The sequence below is a fragment of the Aethalodelphis obliquidens genome, unplaced genomic scaffold, assembly GCF_003676395.1.
Source record: "Aethalodelphis obliquidens isolate GAN/ISIS:26980383/991018 unplaced genomic scaffold, ASM367639v1 scaffold5, whole genome shotgun sequence".
Lineage (NCBI taxonomy): Eukaryota > Metazoa > Chordata > Mammalia > Artiodactyla > Delphinidae > Aethalodelphis > Aethalodelphis obliquidens.
In genome coordinates, this window is record NW_020837949.1 from 49,357,524 (window position 1) to 49,379,215 (window position 21,692).

Below are 21,692 nucleotides of genomic sequence, written 5' to 3' on the forward strand. Positions count from 1 at the left end.
CCCTCTCATCACTTGGTTGGTTCCCCTGGCAACCAGCCCCCATCCTTAGGGGGCTCTCCAAAAGTCACCTCATTAACATAAGTCAGGTGTGGTTAGAAGGGGCATGTTATGAATAGGAAGACACTCCTTTCACTTTTATGGCTCTGGAGCTATTTCAGGAACTGAGGACTGAAAGACCAAATATTGTAACAAAAGTTGCTCCCATTGCTCTTAATGCTTAGGAAATTCCAAGGTCTTTGATAGCTCTGCCAAATGGGGACTGGGGGGGAGATGAGGACCAGATACACACTAAATCACATTACCACACCTGACATTCTTTATTTTTATTTTAATGTTTCACCAATAAGGATAACATGCAGTTTTATTTGAGATTCAACAGTCTTTTTTAAAGTCGTTCATTCAATCAATACATATTAAGTGCCAAATATTGGGTTGGCCAAAAAGTTTGTTCGGGTTTTTCGTAAGATGTTATGGAAAAATCCAAATAAATTTTTTGGCCAACCCAATACTATGCTATTGATAGATGCTGGGGATACAATAGTGAAAAAAGAATTCTAGACTGCCCCTTCAGAGCTTACATTCTAAAGGGAGAGGGAGCTCAAAATACAAGTGAACTAAGAAAATTTGCAAGTTATGGCAAGTGAAAGAGAGAAGAGGGGGCCCTCCTTTAAAAGACTGGTTAGGGAAAGCCTCTCAGGGGAGGTGATATTTTAGCTGAGATCTAAAAAAAGAGAAAGAGCTGGGTACAGAGGAGAGAAATGAATACATTCCTGTTACCATAACGTATTTGATTAGTTTCTTAATGATGGATATTTAGATGTTTCCAGTCATTTCTTTAAAAAAAAAAAAGATACTAAAATATCCTCACACATACTACTTTGCACTCATGTGCAAGTAGAATAAATTCCTAGAATGTATGCTAGGTCAACAGATAACTTGTATTTTTCATTTGATGGAATGTTTGTGGTAACTTACAATAATCCTACCAACAAAAGTGCCAGTGTGATAGATGAAAACTGGCATCTCGCTGTAGTTTTAATTTCTATTTCTCTTATTATGAATGAGGTTGAACATCTTTCACAAGTTTGAAAGCATTTTTATTTCCTTTTCTGTGAACTATTTGTGTCTTTTCCATTTTCCTATCCGGGTCTTAGTCTTGATCAGTAGTAGCATAAAATTTTTACTCACCTTCTCCCATTCAGTCTCCGATTGATGCACATATGAAACAAGTGGTGACTATGAAGACAGTAGGGGAGAGAATGCCTGAGTACGCCTAAGGATGGAGGCATGAGGAGCAAAAGGGCCAAGGAAGGAAAGTCACAGTCAGAGCAGGAATCTGAGCTTCCTCTGCAGCCACACAGCAAGGGGCAGAAGAGGCAGCGTGAGAGCTGGGGCGAATCACCCCAGTGCTGAAAGCCTGGTTTCAGAAGAGGGCCCTTTCTGACACTCCAAGCGTCCGTGAGTAAGTGGCTATATGATATATCACCCAAACCAGTCCATTTCTGAGAAGGTAAGAGGGTGCTATTAACAATTAAGCTGGACAACAGGCAATAAACCAAGACTGTCCCAATGGCCACCCTACCTACGAGGGCACGGGGAAGACGACCGCGTGACTGTCAAGAATCTTGGTGGAAGAATAAAAAGCACTGACAATGCCAAAGCCCTGGGGAAGACAGATACTTTAACTTGCACAGCCTTAGTTATTCAGTGAGTATTTTTTTTAGCTAGTCCTTCACTTATTCATTCAACAATCATTTACTGAGAGCCTACTATAAAGCCAACAGAAACAGGTGTAGTAAGAAGTGACGGACGAGAATTTCCCCAGGTCAGTGTAACGCACATGGTGCTGTGCAACCCAGACAGCCCTCAGCTGGGCCTTTACGGAATGCCTCGCCTACCCAGGGCCACCTCACCTAGGGCCACACACTTCCCAAGGCACCCACATCCAAGGACTGAGCAGGGAGGGCCCAAAGGCCTGGCCACCTCGGCCCATCACAGGATAACTGTGATATGCCACTTTAGCCCCACAGCTCCTGGCTTTGCCAGCCTGCTCTGCAGCTTCACTTCTGCCTCTGTCCAATGTGCTTTCTTACACTTCCTTCCACAGCTGTAAATCCCAAAGGTATTCCCTTAGAAACATCCTGCCCACTAAACTTGGGCACAGAGTCCCCTTCCCAGAGAACCCAATTTGTAACAGTCAGTAATCTACAGGGGGGAGAGGGGTGCAGACACCAGGATCTCAAGGCAGGGAGGGGTAGAGGGTCCAACATTATAATATTTCTATTTAGAAAGTGAAAACGGCCTATTGCACTTATAGTATAATTTGCACAGTCTGCAAGGCCCCACGAAAGCCTTGCGGCTAGGAAGGCTCAGGTCCAAAACAGGCTGAGTAAAAGAGGCCCAGCTATGTGACCTTGGGCCATTCTGACCCTCAGTTTCCTTGTCTGTGATGTGAAAGGGTAATATTTCTAATTCACATTTTAAGGAATTAGTTGAGAAAAAGCATTTTATACATTTTAAGATGCTGTATAGACATTAATCACTACTCCTTTCTACTGCTTTTTGATTCTGAAGAGTTGCAATTAATGACTAACTGGTGACAACTCAATCAAAACCCCAAGAGAAAGTGAGTCCAGCACTTAGTAGCCAGTAATTACTACCTCTTTGCTCTCTTCTTTTCCTGTCTTCCCCAACTCAGTGACGTGGAGCTGAAATAGACGGTGCATGTGTTTTATTAGCACTGTTGTATATACTGGAGATTCATGGCCCATGCCCATAAAGAATGGGTTAGCTAAACCCATTATTAGGTTACTTTTTATTTGTGTGTAGGTAGGTGATTTTTACTCTCGTGGGGCTGGGACTCAATTTAAAAAAAAGGAGAAGAAGAAAGTTTCCACGCTCACCACAGGAAGCCATCATAAACTTGTGAGCTGGGGTGCTTCATCACAACTAAACACCCAGGGACTTGTACTGAACTGGCAGCTGCTGGTAAGGCAGGCCCTGCCCACCACAGCCCTGGCTGTTGGGAGCTGACCCACCCCATCCTCTGCATGGATACAGAACCTTCTCAGTTTGGGCCCCTTAGCTAAAACTGGGTTCTTCTGTCTCTAAAATCCCATGGCTTCTAGGGTTTCTCCTAAGACATTTCTTCTACTCTACGTAAAATTACAATTATTTGGGTCTCTTCTTTCCTACTGGGCTGTAAACAGCTTTAAAATTTTTTTATTTTATTGGGTTGGCCAAAACGTTCATTTGGTTTTAGGTAAAAATAAAACACACTTCACTTTCACCAAGAACTTTATCGAACATATTCATTAACCAAACGAACTTTTTGGCCAACCCAATATATTATAGTTGATTAACAATGTTGTGTTCATTTCAGGTGTACAGCAGAGTGATTCAGTTATACATATACATGTATCTATTCTTTTTCAAATTCTTTTCCCACTTAGGTTACTACAGAATATTAAGCAGAGCTCCCTGTGCTATACAGTAGGTCCTCGTTGGTCATCTATTTAAAATATAGCAGGGTGCACATGTCAATCCCAAACTCCCTAACTATGCCTCCCCCCACCCTTCCCCCCTGGTAACCAGGGCTGTAAACTTCTGACACCTGTCCTGCAGCTGTGAAGTCACCTTTGCCACCAACACAGGGAGCAGAGCTGAGCCTGGCATGAAGGTTTTCTGAGACAATGAAGGTAGTGGGAAGGTGAAGAAAGAAGCAAAGCTGGGCTTTTCTGCTGTCTTTGCTAAGTCTCTGAAGCTCCTGATAACTGACAACATGATGTCTGAGTCTGTACTTACTCTACTGTATTGGGACCTGAATAGTATGATGGAGAATTTGACCCTGAAAACACTCTTTGTGAACAGTCCCAGCTGGCTTAGCTGGGCCTTTCATTTAGTCATCTGCGGTAGGAAGGACTGAGACCTGCTGTGACCTTCAGGGCTGGATGAACCTTCAAAGACAAACAACAGTGCAGGGCCTATGAGAAGGATGACATCAGAGGGACAGGGGTGAAGGCCAAAGAATTCTCAGGCCCATCTCTAGGCTGGAGGCAAGCTGGAGTCATCAGGTCTAGAGAGAAGCAAGGAGCCAGGTAAAGAGAGACTGTGACCTGTTTGGCCCGGGTGGCATCTAGCAGCAGTTTATAATAATTAGAGCTCACACTTACTGAGCACTCACTGTGGGCCAGGCAACACATACATGATCTCACTTAAGTTGCTTGGCATCCCTGTAAGGTAGGTACTGTTGTTATGTCCTCTTCCAAAGGAGGAAACTGAGGTACAAAGAGGTTAAGCAACTTGCTTTAAGTCACAGAGCTAGTAAGTGACAGGACCAGGGTTTGGCTGCAGGTGTTTTTACTTGATAGCCAGTGCTTGGACACTGTACTGATTCTTGTTTGCCCCTCCAGGTCCCCGCGTGTACCCCAGAAGCTGACCCCTGCAAACTCCGGGGCTCCCAGCAAGTTTCACCAATGGGAGGCTGCAGCAGGACACTGGAGGGGGCTGGGGAGAGGGGGGAGAAGCCTGGGCATTCCTCCCCGTATGCTGGGCTCCGGTAGTCACCGGGTGTCCCAATATCCCGGTCCGCTCCTGTGAGGAGTCATTCACTGAAGACTCTTCATTTGAGCCACTGGGGTGAAGCGTGCCTTCAGCGGGGATGCCGACTGCACAACCACCCACGCTGGCTCCCACTTGCTTCACACAGTTGAGAACAGCAGAGGTGGGAAGAGCTCATGCCGCCCAAATAAAGCAAGTTCCTCTCTGTCTGAATAGCACCTTATCAGGCAGAACAGCTAGCAACAGTGCAAGGCGCTGATCTTACTTGGATTGCGAGTCCAACAAACCAATTGAGAAAAAACGTATCATGAGATAATTGGGGTTAAATACCGACTGGATATTTGGTGATAACAATTTTTTGTTGTCTTTTTTAGATGTGGTAATGGCATTGTGGTGATGTATAGAAGAGTCCTTATACTTTAGGGATATACACTAAAATATTTGTAAAAGATTTTGGGAGTTGATGAAGGTTGTGGGAAGAGTGAGAGAGGAACAAAACCAGGCTTTCCTCTTCTCTTGGCTAAGTGCCTGCAAAGAGCTGGTACAAGAATCACAAGAAATGATGTCTGGGACTTGTTTCAAAATAACGGGGGGAGGGCCGGGGGAGCGACAGATGAGCTAAGACTGTTAAGCTGGTGACAGGGATGGGACTCCATTATCCAATCTCCATTCTCTCCCCTTATTATATGTGCTGGAAACTTTCCACCATAACATGTGATATAGACTAAACTCACTTCTGAAGGTCCCTGGAGAAGACAGGGAGGCAGCTAGAAAACTGGCAGGCGTCCTCCACGTGGTCGAAACAGCCATGCAATGTGACTGCCCACCAGGAGAAGCTGGGTATGAAAATAACCAGTTTCTAAACAGGAGCCTCAACACCTAGGACACAAGGGCATGAACGCCAACCTGCAGGCTTTGATTTTAAAAGGAGCTGCTTCTCCCGCAAGTCACCCCTGGTGCAGGCTGAGGGACCGGGAGAGGGTGGGGCAGGGGAGCAACAGAGATTCACTTATGATTCATTTAAGGCTAGATTACTCCAGCAGGCAGGACAGGCCAACTGGCTTTCAAAATGCATGATGTTTTTGTATTTTCTTTATAATAGAAAATTTCAAGCACAGAAAATAAACAGAAGGCAGAATACAGTAAGCCCTCCAGGTGCCCATCACACCCAGTGGCAACAATTACCTGCCATTCTTATATCACTAATACTGCCACCCCGTCCCCATCACTCAATTATTCTTTCAGTTTTTAGGCAGGATTTACACCGGCCAGAAATGCATACACTTTAGCTGTACAATTCTGACAAAAGCAGGCACCCATTTAACTCCCACCTCAACTGTGAGGCAGAACATTTCTACCTCCCCAGAAAGTTCTCTGCTATTCTTACATTTTTACCTTAGCATCACCTGTTCTAGAACTTAAGCACGAGTTAATTTTAAGCTGCACTGATTTGCAAGTTAGTTCTGCATTCATATTTAGTTTTGGGGGCAAGCTAGTTCCCCAACCCCAGCAAGGAACTAAAGAGATCTGGCTTTAACTTTAAAACAACAGCTGGCGTCTTGCAGTGAGAGACTGAGCGAGGAGGCTGGAGCTGCTGCTGGACTGTGCGCTTGCGGGATCTTGGTTCCCAGGCCGGAGGTCAGGCCCGAGCTCCTGTGGTGGGAGCTCTGAGTCTAAACCGCTGGACCAACAGAGAACCTCAGACCCCAGGGAATATCAGTCGGAGTGAGGCCTCCCGGAGGTCCTCATCTCAGCACCAAGACCAGGCTCTGTCCAACTGCCTACAAACTCCAGTGCTGGATGTCTCAGGCCAAACAACCAGTAAGACAGGAATACAGCACCACCATCAAAAAAAAAAAAAAAAAAGAAATAACAAAAAAAGTTGTCACAGATGAAACAGCAAGGTAAAACCCTATAAGACCAAATAAATGAAGACAAATAGGCAACCTACCTGAAAAAGAATTCAGAGTAATGATAGTGAAGATGATCCAAAATCTCAGAAACAGGGCTTCCCTGGTGGCGCAGTGGTTGAGAGTCCGCCTGCTGATGCAGGGGACATGGGTTCGTGCCCCGGTCCGGGAAGATTCCCACATGCCGTGGAGTGGCTAGGACCATGAGCCATGGCCGCTCAGCCTGTGCATCCGGAGACTGTGCTCCACAATGGGAGAGGCCACAACAGTGAGGGGCCCCGCATACCGCAAAACAAACAAACAAACAAACAAAATCTCGGAAACAGAATGGAGAAAATACAAGAAACATTTAACAAGGATCTAGAAGAACTAAAGAGCAAACAAACAGTGATGAACAACAGAATTACTGAAATTAAAAATACTCTAGAAGGAATCAATAACAGAATAACTGAGGCAGAAGAACGGATAAGTGAGCTGGAAGATAAAATGGTGGAAATAACTGACAGCGAGCAGAATAAAGAGAAAAGAATGAAAAGAATTGAGGATAGTCTCAGAGACCTCTGGGACAACATTAAACGCACCAACATTCGAATTATAGGGGTCCCAGAAGAAGAAGAGAAAAAGAAAGGGTCTGAGAAAATATTTGAAGAGACTATAGTTGAAAACTTCCTTAACATGGAAGAGGAAATAGTCAATCAAGTCCAGGAAGCACAGAGAATACCATACAGGATAAAGAGAAACACACTGAGACACATATTAATCAAACCATCAAAAATTAAATACAAAGAAAAAATATTGAAATCAGTGAGGCAAAAGCAACAAATAACATACAAGGGAATCCCCATAAGGTTAACAGCTGACTTTTCAGCAGAATCTCTGCAAGCCAGAAGGGAGTGGCAGGACATATTTAAAGTGATGAAAGGGAAAAAGCTACAACCAAGATTACTCTACCCAGCAAGGATCTCATTTAGATTGCACGGAGAAATCAAAACATTTACAGATAAGCAAAAGTTAAGAGAATTCAGCACCAACAAACCAGCTTTACAGCAAATGCTAAGGAACTTCTCTAGGCAGGAAACAAGAGAAGGAAAACACTTACAATAACAAACCCAAAACAATTAAGAAAATGTAATAGGAACATACATATCGATAACTACCCTAAATGTAAATGGATTAAATGCTCCAACCAAAAGACAAAGAATGGCTGAATGGATACAAAAACAAGACCCGTATATATGCTGTCTACAAGAGACCCACTTCAGACCTAGGGACACGTACAGACTGAAAGTGAGGGGATGGAAAAAGATATTCCATGCAAATGGAACTCAAAAGAAAGCTGGAGTCGCAATTCTCATATCAGATAAAATAGACTTTAAAATAAAGACTATTACAAGAGACAAAGAAGGACACTACATAATGATCAAGGGATCAATACAAGAAGAAGATATGACAATTGTAAATATATATGCACCCAACATAGGAGCACCTCAATACATAAGGCAAATGCTAATAGCCATAAAAGGGGAAATCGACAGGAACACAATCATAGTAGGGGACTTTAACACCCTACTTTCACCAATGGACAGATCGCCCAAATATACAAACACTAGCTTTAAATGACACATTAAACAAGATGGACTTAATTGATTTTTATAAGACATGCCATCCAAAAACAACAGAGTACACTTTCTTCTCAAGTGCTCATGAAACATTCTCCAGGATAGACCATATCTTGGGTCACAAATCAAGCCTTAGTAAATTTAAGAAAACTGAAACCGTATCAAGTATCTTTTCCGACCACAATGCTATGAGACTAGATATCAATTACAGGAAAAAAACTGTAAAAAAATACAAACACATGGAGGCTAAACAATACGCTACTAAATAAGCAAGAGATCACTGAAGAAATCAAAGAGGAAATCAAAATATACCTAGAAACAAATGACAATGAAAACATGACAACCCAAAACCTATGGGATGCAGCAATGGCAGTTCTAAGAGGGAAGTTTAAAGCAATACAATCCTACCTCAAGAAACAAGAAAAATCACAAATAAACAACCTAACCGTAAACCTAAAGCAATTAGAGAAAGAAGAATTAAAACCCCCCCAAAGTTAGCTGAAGGAAAGAAATCATAAAGATCAGATCAGAAATAAATGAAAAAGAAATGAAAGAAACAATAGCAAAGATCAATAAAACTAAACGCTGGTTCTTTGAGAAGATAAACAAAATGGATAAACCATCAGCCAGACTCATCAAGAAAAAAAAGGGAGAAGACTCAAATCAATGGAATTAGAAATGAAAAAAAAGTAACAACCGACACTGCAGAAATACAAAGGATCATAAGAAATTACTACAAGCAGCTGTATGCCAATAAAACGGACAACCTGGAAGAAATGGACAAATTCTTAGAAAAGCACAACCTCTGAGACTGAACCAGGAAGAAATAGAAAATATCAACAGACCAATCACAAGCACTGAAATTGAAACTGTGATTAAAAATCTTCCAACAAACAAAAGCCCAGGACCAGATGGCTTCACAGGCGAATACTATCATTCAGAGAAGAGCTAACACCTGTCCTTCTAAAACTCTTCCAAAATACAGCAGAGGGAGGAACACACCCAAACTCATTCTACGAGGCCACCATCACCCTGATACCAAAACCAGACAAAGATGTCACAAAAAAAGAAAACTACAGGCCAATATCTCTGATGAACATAGATGCAGAAATCCTCAACAAAATACTAGCAAACAGAATCCAACAGCACATGAAAAGGGTCATACACCATGATCAAGTAGGGTTTATCCCAGGAATGCAAGGATTCTTCAATATACACAAATCAATCAATGTGATACACCATATTAACAAACTGAAGGAGAAAAACTGATGATAATCTCAAGAGATGCAGAAGAAGCTTTTGACAAAATTCAACACGCAGTTATGATTAAAAACTCTCCAGAAAGTAGGCATAGGGGGAACCTACCTCAACATAATAAAGGCCATATATGACAAACCCACAGCCAATATCGTTCTCAGTGGTGAAAGACTGAAACCATTTCCTCTAAGATCAGGAACAAGACAAGGTTGCCCACCCTCACCACTGTTATTCAACATAGCTTTGGAAGTTTTAGCCACAGAAATCAGAGAAGAAAAAGAAGTAAAAGGAAACCAAATCGGAAAAGAAGAAGTAAAGCTGTCACTGCTTGCAGATGACATACTATACATAGAGAATCCTAAAGAAGCTACCAGAAAACTAAAAGAGCCAATCAATGAATTTGGTAGAGTAGCAGGATACAAAATTAATGCACAGAAATCTCTTGCATTCCTATACACTAATGATGAAAAATCTGAAAGAGAAATTAAGGAAACACTCCCATTTACCAACTGCAACAAAAAGAATAAAATACCTAGGAATAAACCTACCTAAGGAGACAAAAGACCTGTATGCATAAAACTATAAGAAACTGATGAAAGAAATTAAAGATGATACAGACAGATGGAGAGATATACTATGTTCTTGGATTGGAAGAATCAACATTGTGAAAATGACTATACTACCCAAAGCAATCTACAAATTCAGTGCAATCCACATCAAACTACGAATGGCATTTTTCACAGAACTATAACAAAAAATTTCACAATTTGTACAGGAACACAAAAGACCCCAAACAGACAAAACTATTGAAAAAGAAAAACGGAGCTGGAGGAATCAGACTCCCTGACTTCAGACTATACTATAAAGCTACAGTAATCAAGACAGTATGGTACTGGCACAAAAAGAGAAATATAGATCAATGGAACAGGATAGAAAGCCCAGAGATAAACCCATGCACATACAGTCACCTTATCTTTGATAAAGGAGGCAAGAGTATACAATGGAGAAAAGACAGCCTCTTCAGTAAGTGGTGGTGGGAGAACTGGACAGCTACATGTAAAAGAATGAAATTAGAACACTCCCTAACACCATACACAAAAATAAACTCAAAATGGATTAAAGACCTAAATGTGAGGCCAGACACTATAAAACTTAGAGGAAAACATAGGCAGAACACTCTGTGACATAAATCACAGCAAGATCCTTTTTGACCCACCTCCTAGAGAAATGGAAATAACAACAAAATAAACAAATGGGACCTCATGAAACTTAAAAGTTTTTGCACAGCAAAGGAAACCATTAACAAAACGAAAAGAAAAGCCTCAGAATGGGAGAAAATATTTGCAAAGGAATAAATGGACAAAGGATTAATCTCCAAAATATATAAACAGCTCATGCAGCTCAATATTAAAAAACCAAACAACCCAATCCAAAAACGGGCAGAAGACCGAAATAGACATTCCTCCAAAGAAGACATACAGATGGCCAAGAAGCACATGAAAAGCTGCTCAACATCACTAATTATTAGAGAAATGCAAATCAAAACTACAATGAGGTATCACCTCACACCAGTTAGAATGGGCATCATCAGAAAATCTACAAACAACAAATGCTGGAAAGGGTGTGGATAAAAGGGAACCCTCTTGCACTGTTGGTGGGAATGTAAACTGATACAGCCACTATGGAGAACAGTATGGAGGTTCCTTAAAAAACTAAAAATAGAACTACATACAACCCAGCAATCCCACTACTGGGCATATACCCAGAGAAAACCATAATTCAAAAAGAGTCATGTACCACAATGTTCATTGCAGCTCTATTTACAATAGCCAGGTCATGGAAGCAACCTAAATGCCCATTGACAGATGAATGGATAAAGAAGATGTGGTACATATATGCAGTGGAATATTACTCAGCCATAAAAAGGAATGAAATTGGGTCATTTGTAGAGACCTGGATGAATCTAGAGACTGTCATACAGAGTGAAGTCAGAAACAGAAAAACAAATACCATATGCTAACACACATATATGGAATCTAAAAAAAAAAAGGTTCTGAAGAATCTAGGGGCAGGACAGGAATAAAGACACAGACGCAGAGAATGGACTTGAGGACACGGGGATGGGGAAGGGTAAGCTGGGACGCAGTGAGAGACTAGTAGTGACATATATGCACTACCAAATGTAAAATAGATAGCTAGTGGGAAGCAGCTGCATGGCACAGGGAGATAAGCTCGGTGCTTTGTGACCACCTAGAGGGGTGGGATAGGGAAGGTGGGAGGGAGACGCAAGAGGGAGGGGATATGGGGATATACGTATACGTATAGCTGATTCACTTTGTTGTACAGCAGAAACTAACACAACACTGTAAAGCAATTATACTCCAATAAAGATGTTAAAAAAATAATAAAAGAAAACAACAGCTGGCAAACCAGGGCACTAGCCCAGGTCCTGCTGCCGAAGCAGGTAACTCTGGCCCAGTCCATGAGCTCTTCTGGGCCTTCAATTCACAGAAAGGCAGTTTTCAGCCAGGCACCCCCTCCATTCACACGTTGCCGGGTAGTCAAAGGCCCTGGGGGAGGAACACCGTGGCTGAGGTCAAGCTTGGGCAGCACAAGTATCACCTGGAGGTCTTCTAAACTGCAGAACCCAACCCAGGCCCCACCTGAGAGGTTCTGATTCAGCCAGTCAGGGGTGGGCCCTGAAATCTACATTGTAACAAGCAACCTGGTAATTGATACAGTCACTGGGATGAGAAACTCAGCTCTAAAGAAAGGCTGAGAAGCTCTTCCTTCAGATGAGCCTTCAGGCTTCTGCCTCCCCAACACGGCCAAGGCCTCCTTCATGACCTAGCAGTCTTCCGTTATGTCCTCTGGAAGACAGGACTTTCCTGGGGATTCAACCCCCAGCTCAGGGGCACTGAGAGCAAATCATCAGTTGAATATTTATTAACATGCCAGGAACGGTCCTAGTCCTTTAACATACAGCATTATTTAATCCCCAAACTCTCCCAGAAAGAGGTTAATATTCTCCTTTTACAATTTGGATACCACGGCTCACGGAGGTTGCCCAGGAAGAGACGGAGCTGGGATGGGGTGATGACGAGTTTTAGGTGTCAGCGTGGCCAGGCTTTCGTACCTAGAAGTCAGTCGAACACTAACCTAGGTGTTGCTGTGAAGCTATTTTGTAGATGTGGCTAACAGCTGCAACCAACCAGGTGACTTTCAGTAAAAGAGATTAACTTCTGTAATCTGAGTGGGCCTTATTTCATCCAATCAGTTGAAAGAAAGCCTTTAAGGGCAAAAGTGAGGTTTCCCGGAGGAAGAAATTCTGCCTCAAGCCTGCAGCATTACCTCCTACTGGTGGTTTCCAGCTGCCCTAGAGTCTGGATGTGCCCAGCCTCCACAAACACGCTAGCCAATTCCTTGAAATAAGTCTCTTACACACACACACACACACACACACACACACACACACACACACACACACACACACACACACACACACACACACACACACACACACACACACACACACCCTCTCATACTGGCTGTGTTCTCTAGAGAACGCTGGCTGATGCCAATGGGAACCCGGGTCCACCCAATCTCAAAAGGCCGTGCCTTGCTTCTAGCCACTGCCCATACTCTGCCAACCACCACCTGCAACTCAACCAAAATCCACCCAGCTATGCACCTGAGGCTCAGCCTGCTCCAGCTCTCCAGAAGTGTATTTGAATATTAATGCAGATCCTTAACTAGATTTTGAGGATAAATTATTCATATCGAAAGGCTGCCACAAATGGGAGAAGCTTGTTTTTACGTTTTAAGTTTTGTAGTGGGTGGGAGGGAGGCATGGTTTACTCAGTGCTTAAGAACAGTGACTTGTGTATTCCGGGCAAGGTCACTAACTTGCTATATCACTTTAGGCAATCCTGAGTTTCACCACCTGATTAATTATGATGCCAACCTGCAAGTCTGCTTGCCACTGCCCCATCCGTTCAAATTGGCATTAAGTGGTCAGATGGCGCATCAGGATTTCGGATATGACCTACTTTCTGGTTGGGACTCTGGCCGTGAAGGTCCCAAGACATATTCAAGCTCACAGCATCTTGGAAGTTCTGCAGAGCCAACGTGGAGGATGGATGAGGGGTGCTCAACAGACGCTGGCTGAACTGGGCTGTGCTCCCAACCCCGTCCCTGGGCGCCATTTGCAGGTTAAAAGCAAAGATCCAGTTTCCACACTCAAGACACTGCGGTTCAAAGTAGAGGATGCAAGTCCCACAGAAGAAATGTCACAAAGTGCAATAGGGCTCAAAGGAAAGAACGGGAAGTGCTTGTAGATGAGGTGATAGTGGAGAGAAGTCAGAATTTAACAGTAAAAGACTTGAGAGGAATGAAAGGAGGCATTCTGGGCAAAGGCAACAAAGTAAATGGCAGGAAAGCACTGCTGTCTGGGGAAAAGGAAGGGAGAAAGTTAGAGCGGGAAAGTAGGCTACAGGTGGAGGATCAGAGGGAGATGAGCTCAGCTCGGGGAGCCACACTGGCCAAACGGGGAGCCTTGAATGACAAAATATCAAATTGGTAGGTAACGGGGACCTAGTGGAAGCTCCCCAGATGAAAATGGTAAGGACCAAGGCGTGCTCTGGAAACCTGCACGTGGCAACGGAACGCAGAGGAATAAGTTGGGAAAGGGCATTAGAGAGGCCCCGCTGAATTGACAGCAGCTGCTAACATTATCGAGGGCTTACCACGTACCAACCCTGCTGAACCTGCGTGATCTCTTTTAACCCTCACGACAGCTCCTGAAGGTACTCTTACCATCCCATTTTACAGATATGAGAACCAAGGCACGGGGAGGTCAACAACTGCGCTCTGGGTCCTATAACGAGTCAGCGGTGAGCTGAGACCTACAGCTACCCAAGCTGGTCTAACTCCAGGCCCGGCACACTGACCACTAGAACGGCCTGCCGGGGTCTGCTCGCCGGTGCAGATTCTGAGTTGAGCTGAGAAGCAGGGGGAGCAAAGAGGAGACTCATACACCGCAGAGATGACCTCTCCGTAACCTACCACTTCGGGTGAAGGGGGCTGACTGGGAAGAAGTCTGGAGTAAGGTTCCTGGGGGTTGTGGCACATCAAGCCAGCAAAAAACCCCGATTTCCTCATGAACTTATACCAAGTCCTTCTGCAAATGCCACTACGCATAGCCTAGCTGCTTCCAGGACGGCTGACTTCGTTTTCAACAACTGGAGTATATACTTGATAAGCAAGCCGAACACCCCAAGAGGTGCCAGGAAAGAGAGATGGTGACTGCATAACAGATTGGCTTGAGTCCCTTGAAATTCATATGCTGAAGTCACAGCCCTCAGTGCCCCAGAATGTGACCTTATTTGGAAACTGGGTCGTTGCTGACGTGATTAGTTAGGATGAGTAGGGTGGGCCCCTAATCCTATATGACTGGTGTCCTATAAAGAGGGAAATCTGGCTACAGACATGCGTACAGGGACAATGCCACGTGCAGAAGGCAGAGACGGGGGTGGTGCAGTAGAAACCAAGGGTTGCCAAAGATTGCCAGCAAACTACCAGAAGCTAGGAGCGAAGGAACCCTGCTGAGACCTTATCTCCAACTTTTTGCCCCCAGAACCGTGAGGCAATATATTTCTTGTTGTTTAAGCCACCTGGTTTGTGGTACTTTGTCGCAGCAGCCCTAGGACACTAATGCAGTGACCCATGCCATCCTTTCCAATAAGACGACCATAGGTGCATCTTCACTGCATATTTTAGTAAGTAAAACAAAGTCTACTGTGAAACCTTGTACTGCAATGGATGTAATTACATATAAGACTATCTCTGTACCATGGCTGTGAGCTGAAAACTGGCAAGTGTTTGATATTTCGTCTATCTCCAATTGCCCGGGCATCAGGGACTATCTTTGATTTTGAAACAAAAACCAACTTTTACTTTATCATCAAGGACCTTCTTTCCCTTCCCTTTACTTTTAGAAGCAAATATTGACTGTATCAGATTCTTCCTGTGACCTGAAGACACCAAGTCCAAAGGACAGTAAATCTGAGGTCCTGCTGTACCCCTCTCCCAGCAGAGGGTCCCCGGTCTGTCCCAGGGCATGAAACCACATCAAGATGACCACAACCCCTCTCAGTTGTAAAGTGGCAACAGTTCTCTGAAATACGGATACTGGCTTTTAGCAGTCACCCCATCTTCATATATGCTCATACACACGATTCCGCAACAACTGTTCATTTCTTTGTTGAACCCATGCATGACTTTGAAGAACATGCGCTTCACGGGTTGGGAGTGAATGGCTGTGGTTAAGAAGGGAAGCTTGTCTACCCTGGGGAATTCCATGTACTGTTTGCAGCTAATGATTAGCCCCACTAAGAAGTGACACCAAAGCAGTACTTCTTTTGATACTTGGAAAATCCCCTACTCCAAAATATTTTTGCACATGTACAAAAATTATGGAAAGTTACACTATAAAACTGGAATCTCCTACAGCTCAAATGTAAGCCACCAGAATTATCTATTTTAAAACAAAACAAACCTATGACGTTCCTATGGGGCACAGCACTCACTCTTCGAAGTTAACATTTATTGAGCATTTAAGATGGGACAGGCGCAGTTCTAAGCCTGTTGCATGGAATGAATTGTTTAATTCTCACAACAACCCCCTGTGGTAGGCACCATTATTATTCCCATTGTGCAGGTGCGAATGAAGCACAGACTGCTTAAGAAATGGCCCGAGGTCACACAGCAACCTGTGGTAGAGCTGGGATCCCAAACCAGGCAGTCTGGCTCCAACACACCCCACCCCCTTAACTAACAAACAAACAACCAAGCCAGACATATAGACAAACAAGACAAAAGGGAATAATGTGAGTGGGGACAGGTTAAGGAGGGTGGGTTGAGGATGGGAACAAAAGAAGAACAACGATTACATCCCAGGCACCGGGCTGGCACCTCACACGTGCTTTTCCTACTTCACTGGCACACCCTTGAGGGTAAGCATTACTTTCCGACTCAACAGATGAAACACTGAGACTAGGGGAGATTAAAGTAACCTATAATGAGGGCAGATTATTATGTGACGCCCCAACAGGCAGCTTTGCTGACTGCAAAAACCAGTGCTGTTTTTTCAGCTCATGTTCTCCAGAGTCATGGTTTCAAACTGTAACTTTGGCATTACGGATGGTGCAATCTGCTTTTCAAAGTCAATCCAGCATCGGAGAGCAGTGGTGCTGGGGTCAGGAGTGGGGCGCATTGCCCCATTCCAGCTGCAAGCTTGCACGGAAAACCTGAGTACAGCGTAGATGCTTAATGTGCCAGCCCGGGAGCCAGGAAGCTCAGGGTCTAGACCCACTTCTGGCACTCATTAACTGTGTTGGTTTAGCCAAGCCCCCCAACCTCGGTGGGCCTCTATTTTCCTTAAATACGAATTGGATATAAGGATGCCTGGCCTGTGGACCTCATAAGGGCATGTAAAAGGTGTTACCAATAAAGGTGAATTGGCTGCGAAAACTGTAAGATGCTCGACAGCTGATCATCGTCAGAATGAACAAAATCAGGTCATCCCAGCAGCTACCACGTCCAGCAGGTCCACACATGCCAGCTGGGGAAGGCAACACCAGAAGAATGGCCCAGCGTGAACCTCACCCTCTCCCCCAGGAAATCTGGGCTCAGGGCATCCAAGGTCTGGCTGGGCCTAGGTCCTCAGAGCTTCCCCCAAGGCAGGCTTGCTGGTCTAACTAGGTATCAACCAGGAGAGGCTGGGCCAGGGAGGGAAGTCCTTGAAGAGCGAACAGCCTCATCTCCCTCACCGCACATTTTGCAGGCCGGCTGGCATTCAGCAGTGATAAGGGCAGGGTGCCACCTGGGCCGGCAGCCCGCACTGGCTTTCATCCATGTATGTCGCAGGATCGGGAAAGGTAGCAGTGCAGTGCGTACCACTCCTGCAGGGGCAGGGGATGCAGGTGAGACCACCCCACAGGGTAGAGAGAGACTGGACGAGTGAGCTGAAAGAATCTTTCCCTCCTGGTGTTCTGAACAGACAGGAGCCCACCGAGACTCTCACCAACCCCCTCGCCATTAGTTCCGGCCCCAGGAAGAGGAAGGGATCAGATCTGCATAACACTGAATCACCCAGCACTTCGGCACAATGACCCCTCCAGGAGAGGGTGGAGAAGCTCGTCTGGCAACTGCCTACACAAACAGGGCAATTCTGAAGAGCAGCAAACAAACCAGTCTGGCCCCAATTCCCATTTTGCATAAGATTGCAGTCCACAAAAAACAACGTCCGAGGAACCCTTGTTGATCACTACCGACTGTTAACACTAAGGTTTGGGCCAAGAGAGAATGAAAAAGGCCCCTTTGAGGGAACTTTGGATAAGGCCATTTTGTGGAAATTGCTGTGCTGCGTCTTTAGACTCCAACTTGCCATTGGTAGCACCAGATGCTTCAGTCAACAGATCTCAGTGAACTTTGTTTTAAAAGAAAGTTACACTGAAAGGTTTGAACCTACAAACCAAAGGGGACTTGTTAGTCACTAGGTGACTGTCAGGGTACCCGTATTCTTTATGCTAAAAAGGGGTTACACGAGTTCCGGGGGCTGGAGGATTGTTAGGTGTGGGGGATGGTTAAGTACGAACAGGTCCGTCTGTGTGCTAGCCTCGGAGCTGACACTCACCACAGCTGCTTAATCCAGGGACGCATCAAAACACGAACTGCAATGGGTTAAAATCCAGAGGGGGCCACCGTGTTGGGCCGGGTGCATGGTTCTTAAGAGAAACGTGCATTCTCCCGGGGGCCAAGGCCTCCTTCGGTTCCAGAAAAAGACATCTCAGCTTACACGAGGTGCCGAACGAAGAGAGTGGGCCAGAAAATTTCCAGCATACCGTCTCCCCTCCCCACCCTCGAACTACCCTTGATCACCGTCAAACACAGCTGAAAGGTGTTCTCTAAAACCTAACGGATGATTTCACGCACTTCATTCCCAAAAGCCTAAGAGCCACAGCGACAGTACTAAGAGGCTTCGTTCGGATTCACAAAAAAGGGAGGCGCACAGTCGTCCGCAAACCCGCAGTCCCCCGGGGGTGGAGGGTGGAAGAACGCAGGAGTGCCCCCCCAGGTCCCTCGCTACCCTCCAGGGCTCCCGGCCAGGTCCCCCAGCACCCCGCTCGCGTCCCGCTCTCCTGTTACCTCGCTCGCGTGTCCGCCGGCGTCCGACACTTGAGCCGTCGGTTCCGCGGGAGCCTTCTCCTCCTCCCCGGCGGCCAAGGGGCTACTCGGAGCCGCTCTGGAATTCCCGCCGCTACCCGGCGCAGCCTGGCTAACGCCGTTCACGCCGGCGCCCACTCCTCCGGCCGAAGAGGCGGCGGCGGCGCCGAGCAGCGCGTGGGCCCCGTCGGCGTCCCCGGCAGCCACGCTGTGCACCAGCCACGCGTCCACTCGGGTGCAGGGAATGAAGGGGACCCCCAGCGCGCGCACCTCCCGGAGCAGCTGGCTCTCCGGCGGCGCCACGGGGTCCCGCTCCCGGCCCTTAGGGTGCAGGAGCTCGGCGCGCCCCCACCCTCCTGAGGCCGGGAAGGGGCTGAGCGCGTAGGCAGGGCTCGTCGGGCCGCCCGAGAGCAGAAGGTCATCTCCGAACAGGGTCCGCGGCGTGAGCAGCAGGTAGAGGTCCAGGTCCAGGTCCAGGCGAAGCCCCGCCAAGCTAAGCAGGATGGTGAGGTGCAGGAGGCTGCCGCCGTCCGACCACCACGGCTTCAGGTACTTCATCCCCCGCCGCGCGCCCGGGTACGCCCCTGCCGGCGCCCGCGGGTCCCTGCGCGCCGGCCGCCGCTTGGGCACGTGCGGCCCCTGCGCGCCGCCGGCACCTGCCCGGAAGAGACAGAAACAATGGACCCGGGCGTGCAGCGGCCGTCGCGGGCCCCCGGAGCCGGGCACAAAAACAGTTCCACCGCAGCCGCCCAGGTGCCTGCGGCTCGGGAGAGGCGGAGGAGGAGGAGCTACCTACGCGCAGAGCTAGCCAGCTTAGCCGCCCCGCTGCCCCGCAGCCGCGCGCTGCAACCAGGCCCCGCCCCGGGCCGCGGGCGCCGCCGCCGGGGACACGCCCACTGCCGCCCCAGGCCTGCGTGGGGCGGGGCTCCCGGGCTCAAAGGCTCTTTATTCGGGGGGAACGCAAAGCTTTCTGGGAGCAGAAGTTGTTCTGGGCGCCAAGTGGCCCCCCAACCCTGTGGCCGTGGGCTGGGCGGTTGTGGCTGAATGCGCGGGGTGGGAGTAGGGGGTCCGGGGTAAAGGTGGGTGGGAATGGACCGGATGTGTAGACTGGGGGCGGGGGGGGGGGGGGGGGGGGGGGGGGGGGGGGGGGGGGGGGGGGGGGGCGCTGGCGAGGAGGGAGGGAGTCGAGGCACTGGGCAGCACGCAGAGGGCTTCCACCCACACGAGAACACTGAGCTGGCACAGAGGGTTCACATCCCAACGCCACTACCAGTCGTGTGACCTTGAATAAGTTACTTCTCTGTGCCTCAGTTCTCTTATCTGTAAAATGGGGATAGTAGTACCTGTCCAATAGGGATGTGGTGAAGTCAGAGGAAGTATTAAATGTAAAGCCCAGAATTTGACGTATAGATTCCACTGCTACCGTAAGGATCAAACAGCACTGCTCTCCGTTCCCTCCTGCCTCCCCCAACTCCCGACCCTGTGCTCCAGCCTCACAGACTCCTCCCTGTGTCCTGGGCTACCCCTGCATGAGGCTATGCCTTCCCTCATGGTCTCCTTTGCTCTTGAAGTGACGGTTAAGAGCACCAGCGCTAGAGTTATCGTGCATGACTTCAAAGCCCCCTCCATTTCTTACTAGCCTGGAACCTTGGACAAATTGGTCACTCTCTGTGCCTCAGTTTCCTCACTGTGAAATGGGACTAATAAGAGCACCCCCTCAGCACACCTGTTGTGAGCCCCAAATGAACTGTATGTATACCACCAACCACAGTACCTGGTAGGTAGGAAGCAGTCTCTGAGTGTTACCCATTATTTGTACTACCTATCCTCCAAGGCTTAACCCAAAGATAACATCCTCTGAATTTTCACCATTTGTGATTCTCTTCCCCCATCTGTTCTCCCACAGTGATTTCTCCATATGCCAACATTGCAACACTTGGCACTTTTCACTTTGCATTGTAGTTGAAATTGTTCTGATTCGCCCATTATGAATTCTTGAGGGCAAAAAACCTGTTTGGCTCACCTTTGTGCCCGCGTGGTACCCAGCCCTGGGCCTTGCCATTGTAGGTTTTACTAACTCCCATTTCCTTCCGGGGCGGGGTGGGGAGGGCAGAGAGGCAGAAGGTAGTGATGCCTACCTGAGGGTTGGCAGTTGTGTAAGAAGTTGAGGAAGACATGTTTTTTGTTTTGGGGGGTTTTTTGCGGTACGCGGGCCTCTCGCTGTTGTGGCCTGTCCCGCTGCGGAGCACAGGCTCCGACGCGCAGGCCCAGTGGCCATGGCTCACGGGCCCAGCCGCTCCGCTGCATGTGGGAACCTCCCGGGGCACGAACCCGTGCCCCCTGCATCGGCAGGCGGACTCCGAACCACCGCGCCACCAGGGAAGACCCAAGACTTGTTTCTAAAGGCCCCTTCCTCCACCTGGTTTTCTCCTCTGTCTTGGGCCTACTGTAATGAGAACTTCACACCAGATGTCAGTTTGCCCCGTGAGAACCAGGGGAGCTGAAGCAGACTTCTTCAAAGTCGCTTCCGCTTTAAGCCTTGGGGGTGAGGTTATGGGGTGGTGAAGAGGCTGGAAGAGAGACACTCGCAGGGTTAGTGAGATTTGGGACAGTAGCCCTGTTCACAGCATTTAGTCCCTGGACAGGGATTCAGGTTCTGGGCTTGGTTAACGTCTGCTGAATTCAGATATTTACCTCAGTTTTTACTGAGGACCCACTGAGCTGCCTAACACTGTGAAGGATAGGATATGATTTCATTAGGGATGGAAAGAATGTTCTCAAATGCCTAAATATTTTGGAGATATAAATGACTATACAGGAAGTGCTGTAACCCAGGTGAGAACAGAGATGGTACCTTCTTTAAGGTGGTATCTCCTAGAACCTTGCACGCAGTCGGAGCTCAAGACATATTTTTTTCAGTTGAATTGAGGCATTTACACTTAAGATGCGTTTTGAGGGATCCTAATAGACTAGGAACAGAAAGGACCTTCAAACTTCCTTCCTAATGTGGTTGGCGATAGAGGTTGACCCTCCACCTTTAAAATGTGAGCTGATAATCACAGTATCTGTCAGACTGCTCAATTCAAATGTGTGGATTATGGACTGGTGAGAAGGGGGGCAC

At 46.9% G+C, this 21,692-nt stretch overlaps 1 protein-coding gene across 1 annotated transcript in view; it reads right to left on the reverse strand.

The window, feature by feature from the left end:
- NFE2L3 (NFE2 like bZIP transcription factor 3) overlaps positions 1 to 19,353 on the reverse strand; it is a 31,171-nt gene extending 11,818 nt beyond the window's left edge. Inside the window, exon 1 of the mRNA XM_027102359.1 lies at positions 18,554 to 19,353. Within this exon, the coding sequence (XP_026958160.1) occupies positions 18,554 to 19,129 (576 nt within the window). The 5' untranslated portion in view covers positions 19,130 to 19,353. The remainder of the gene's footprint in view (positions 1 to 18,553) is intronic.
- Between the last annotated feature and the right edge of the window lie 2,339 nt (positions 19,354 to 21,692).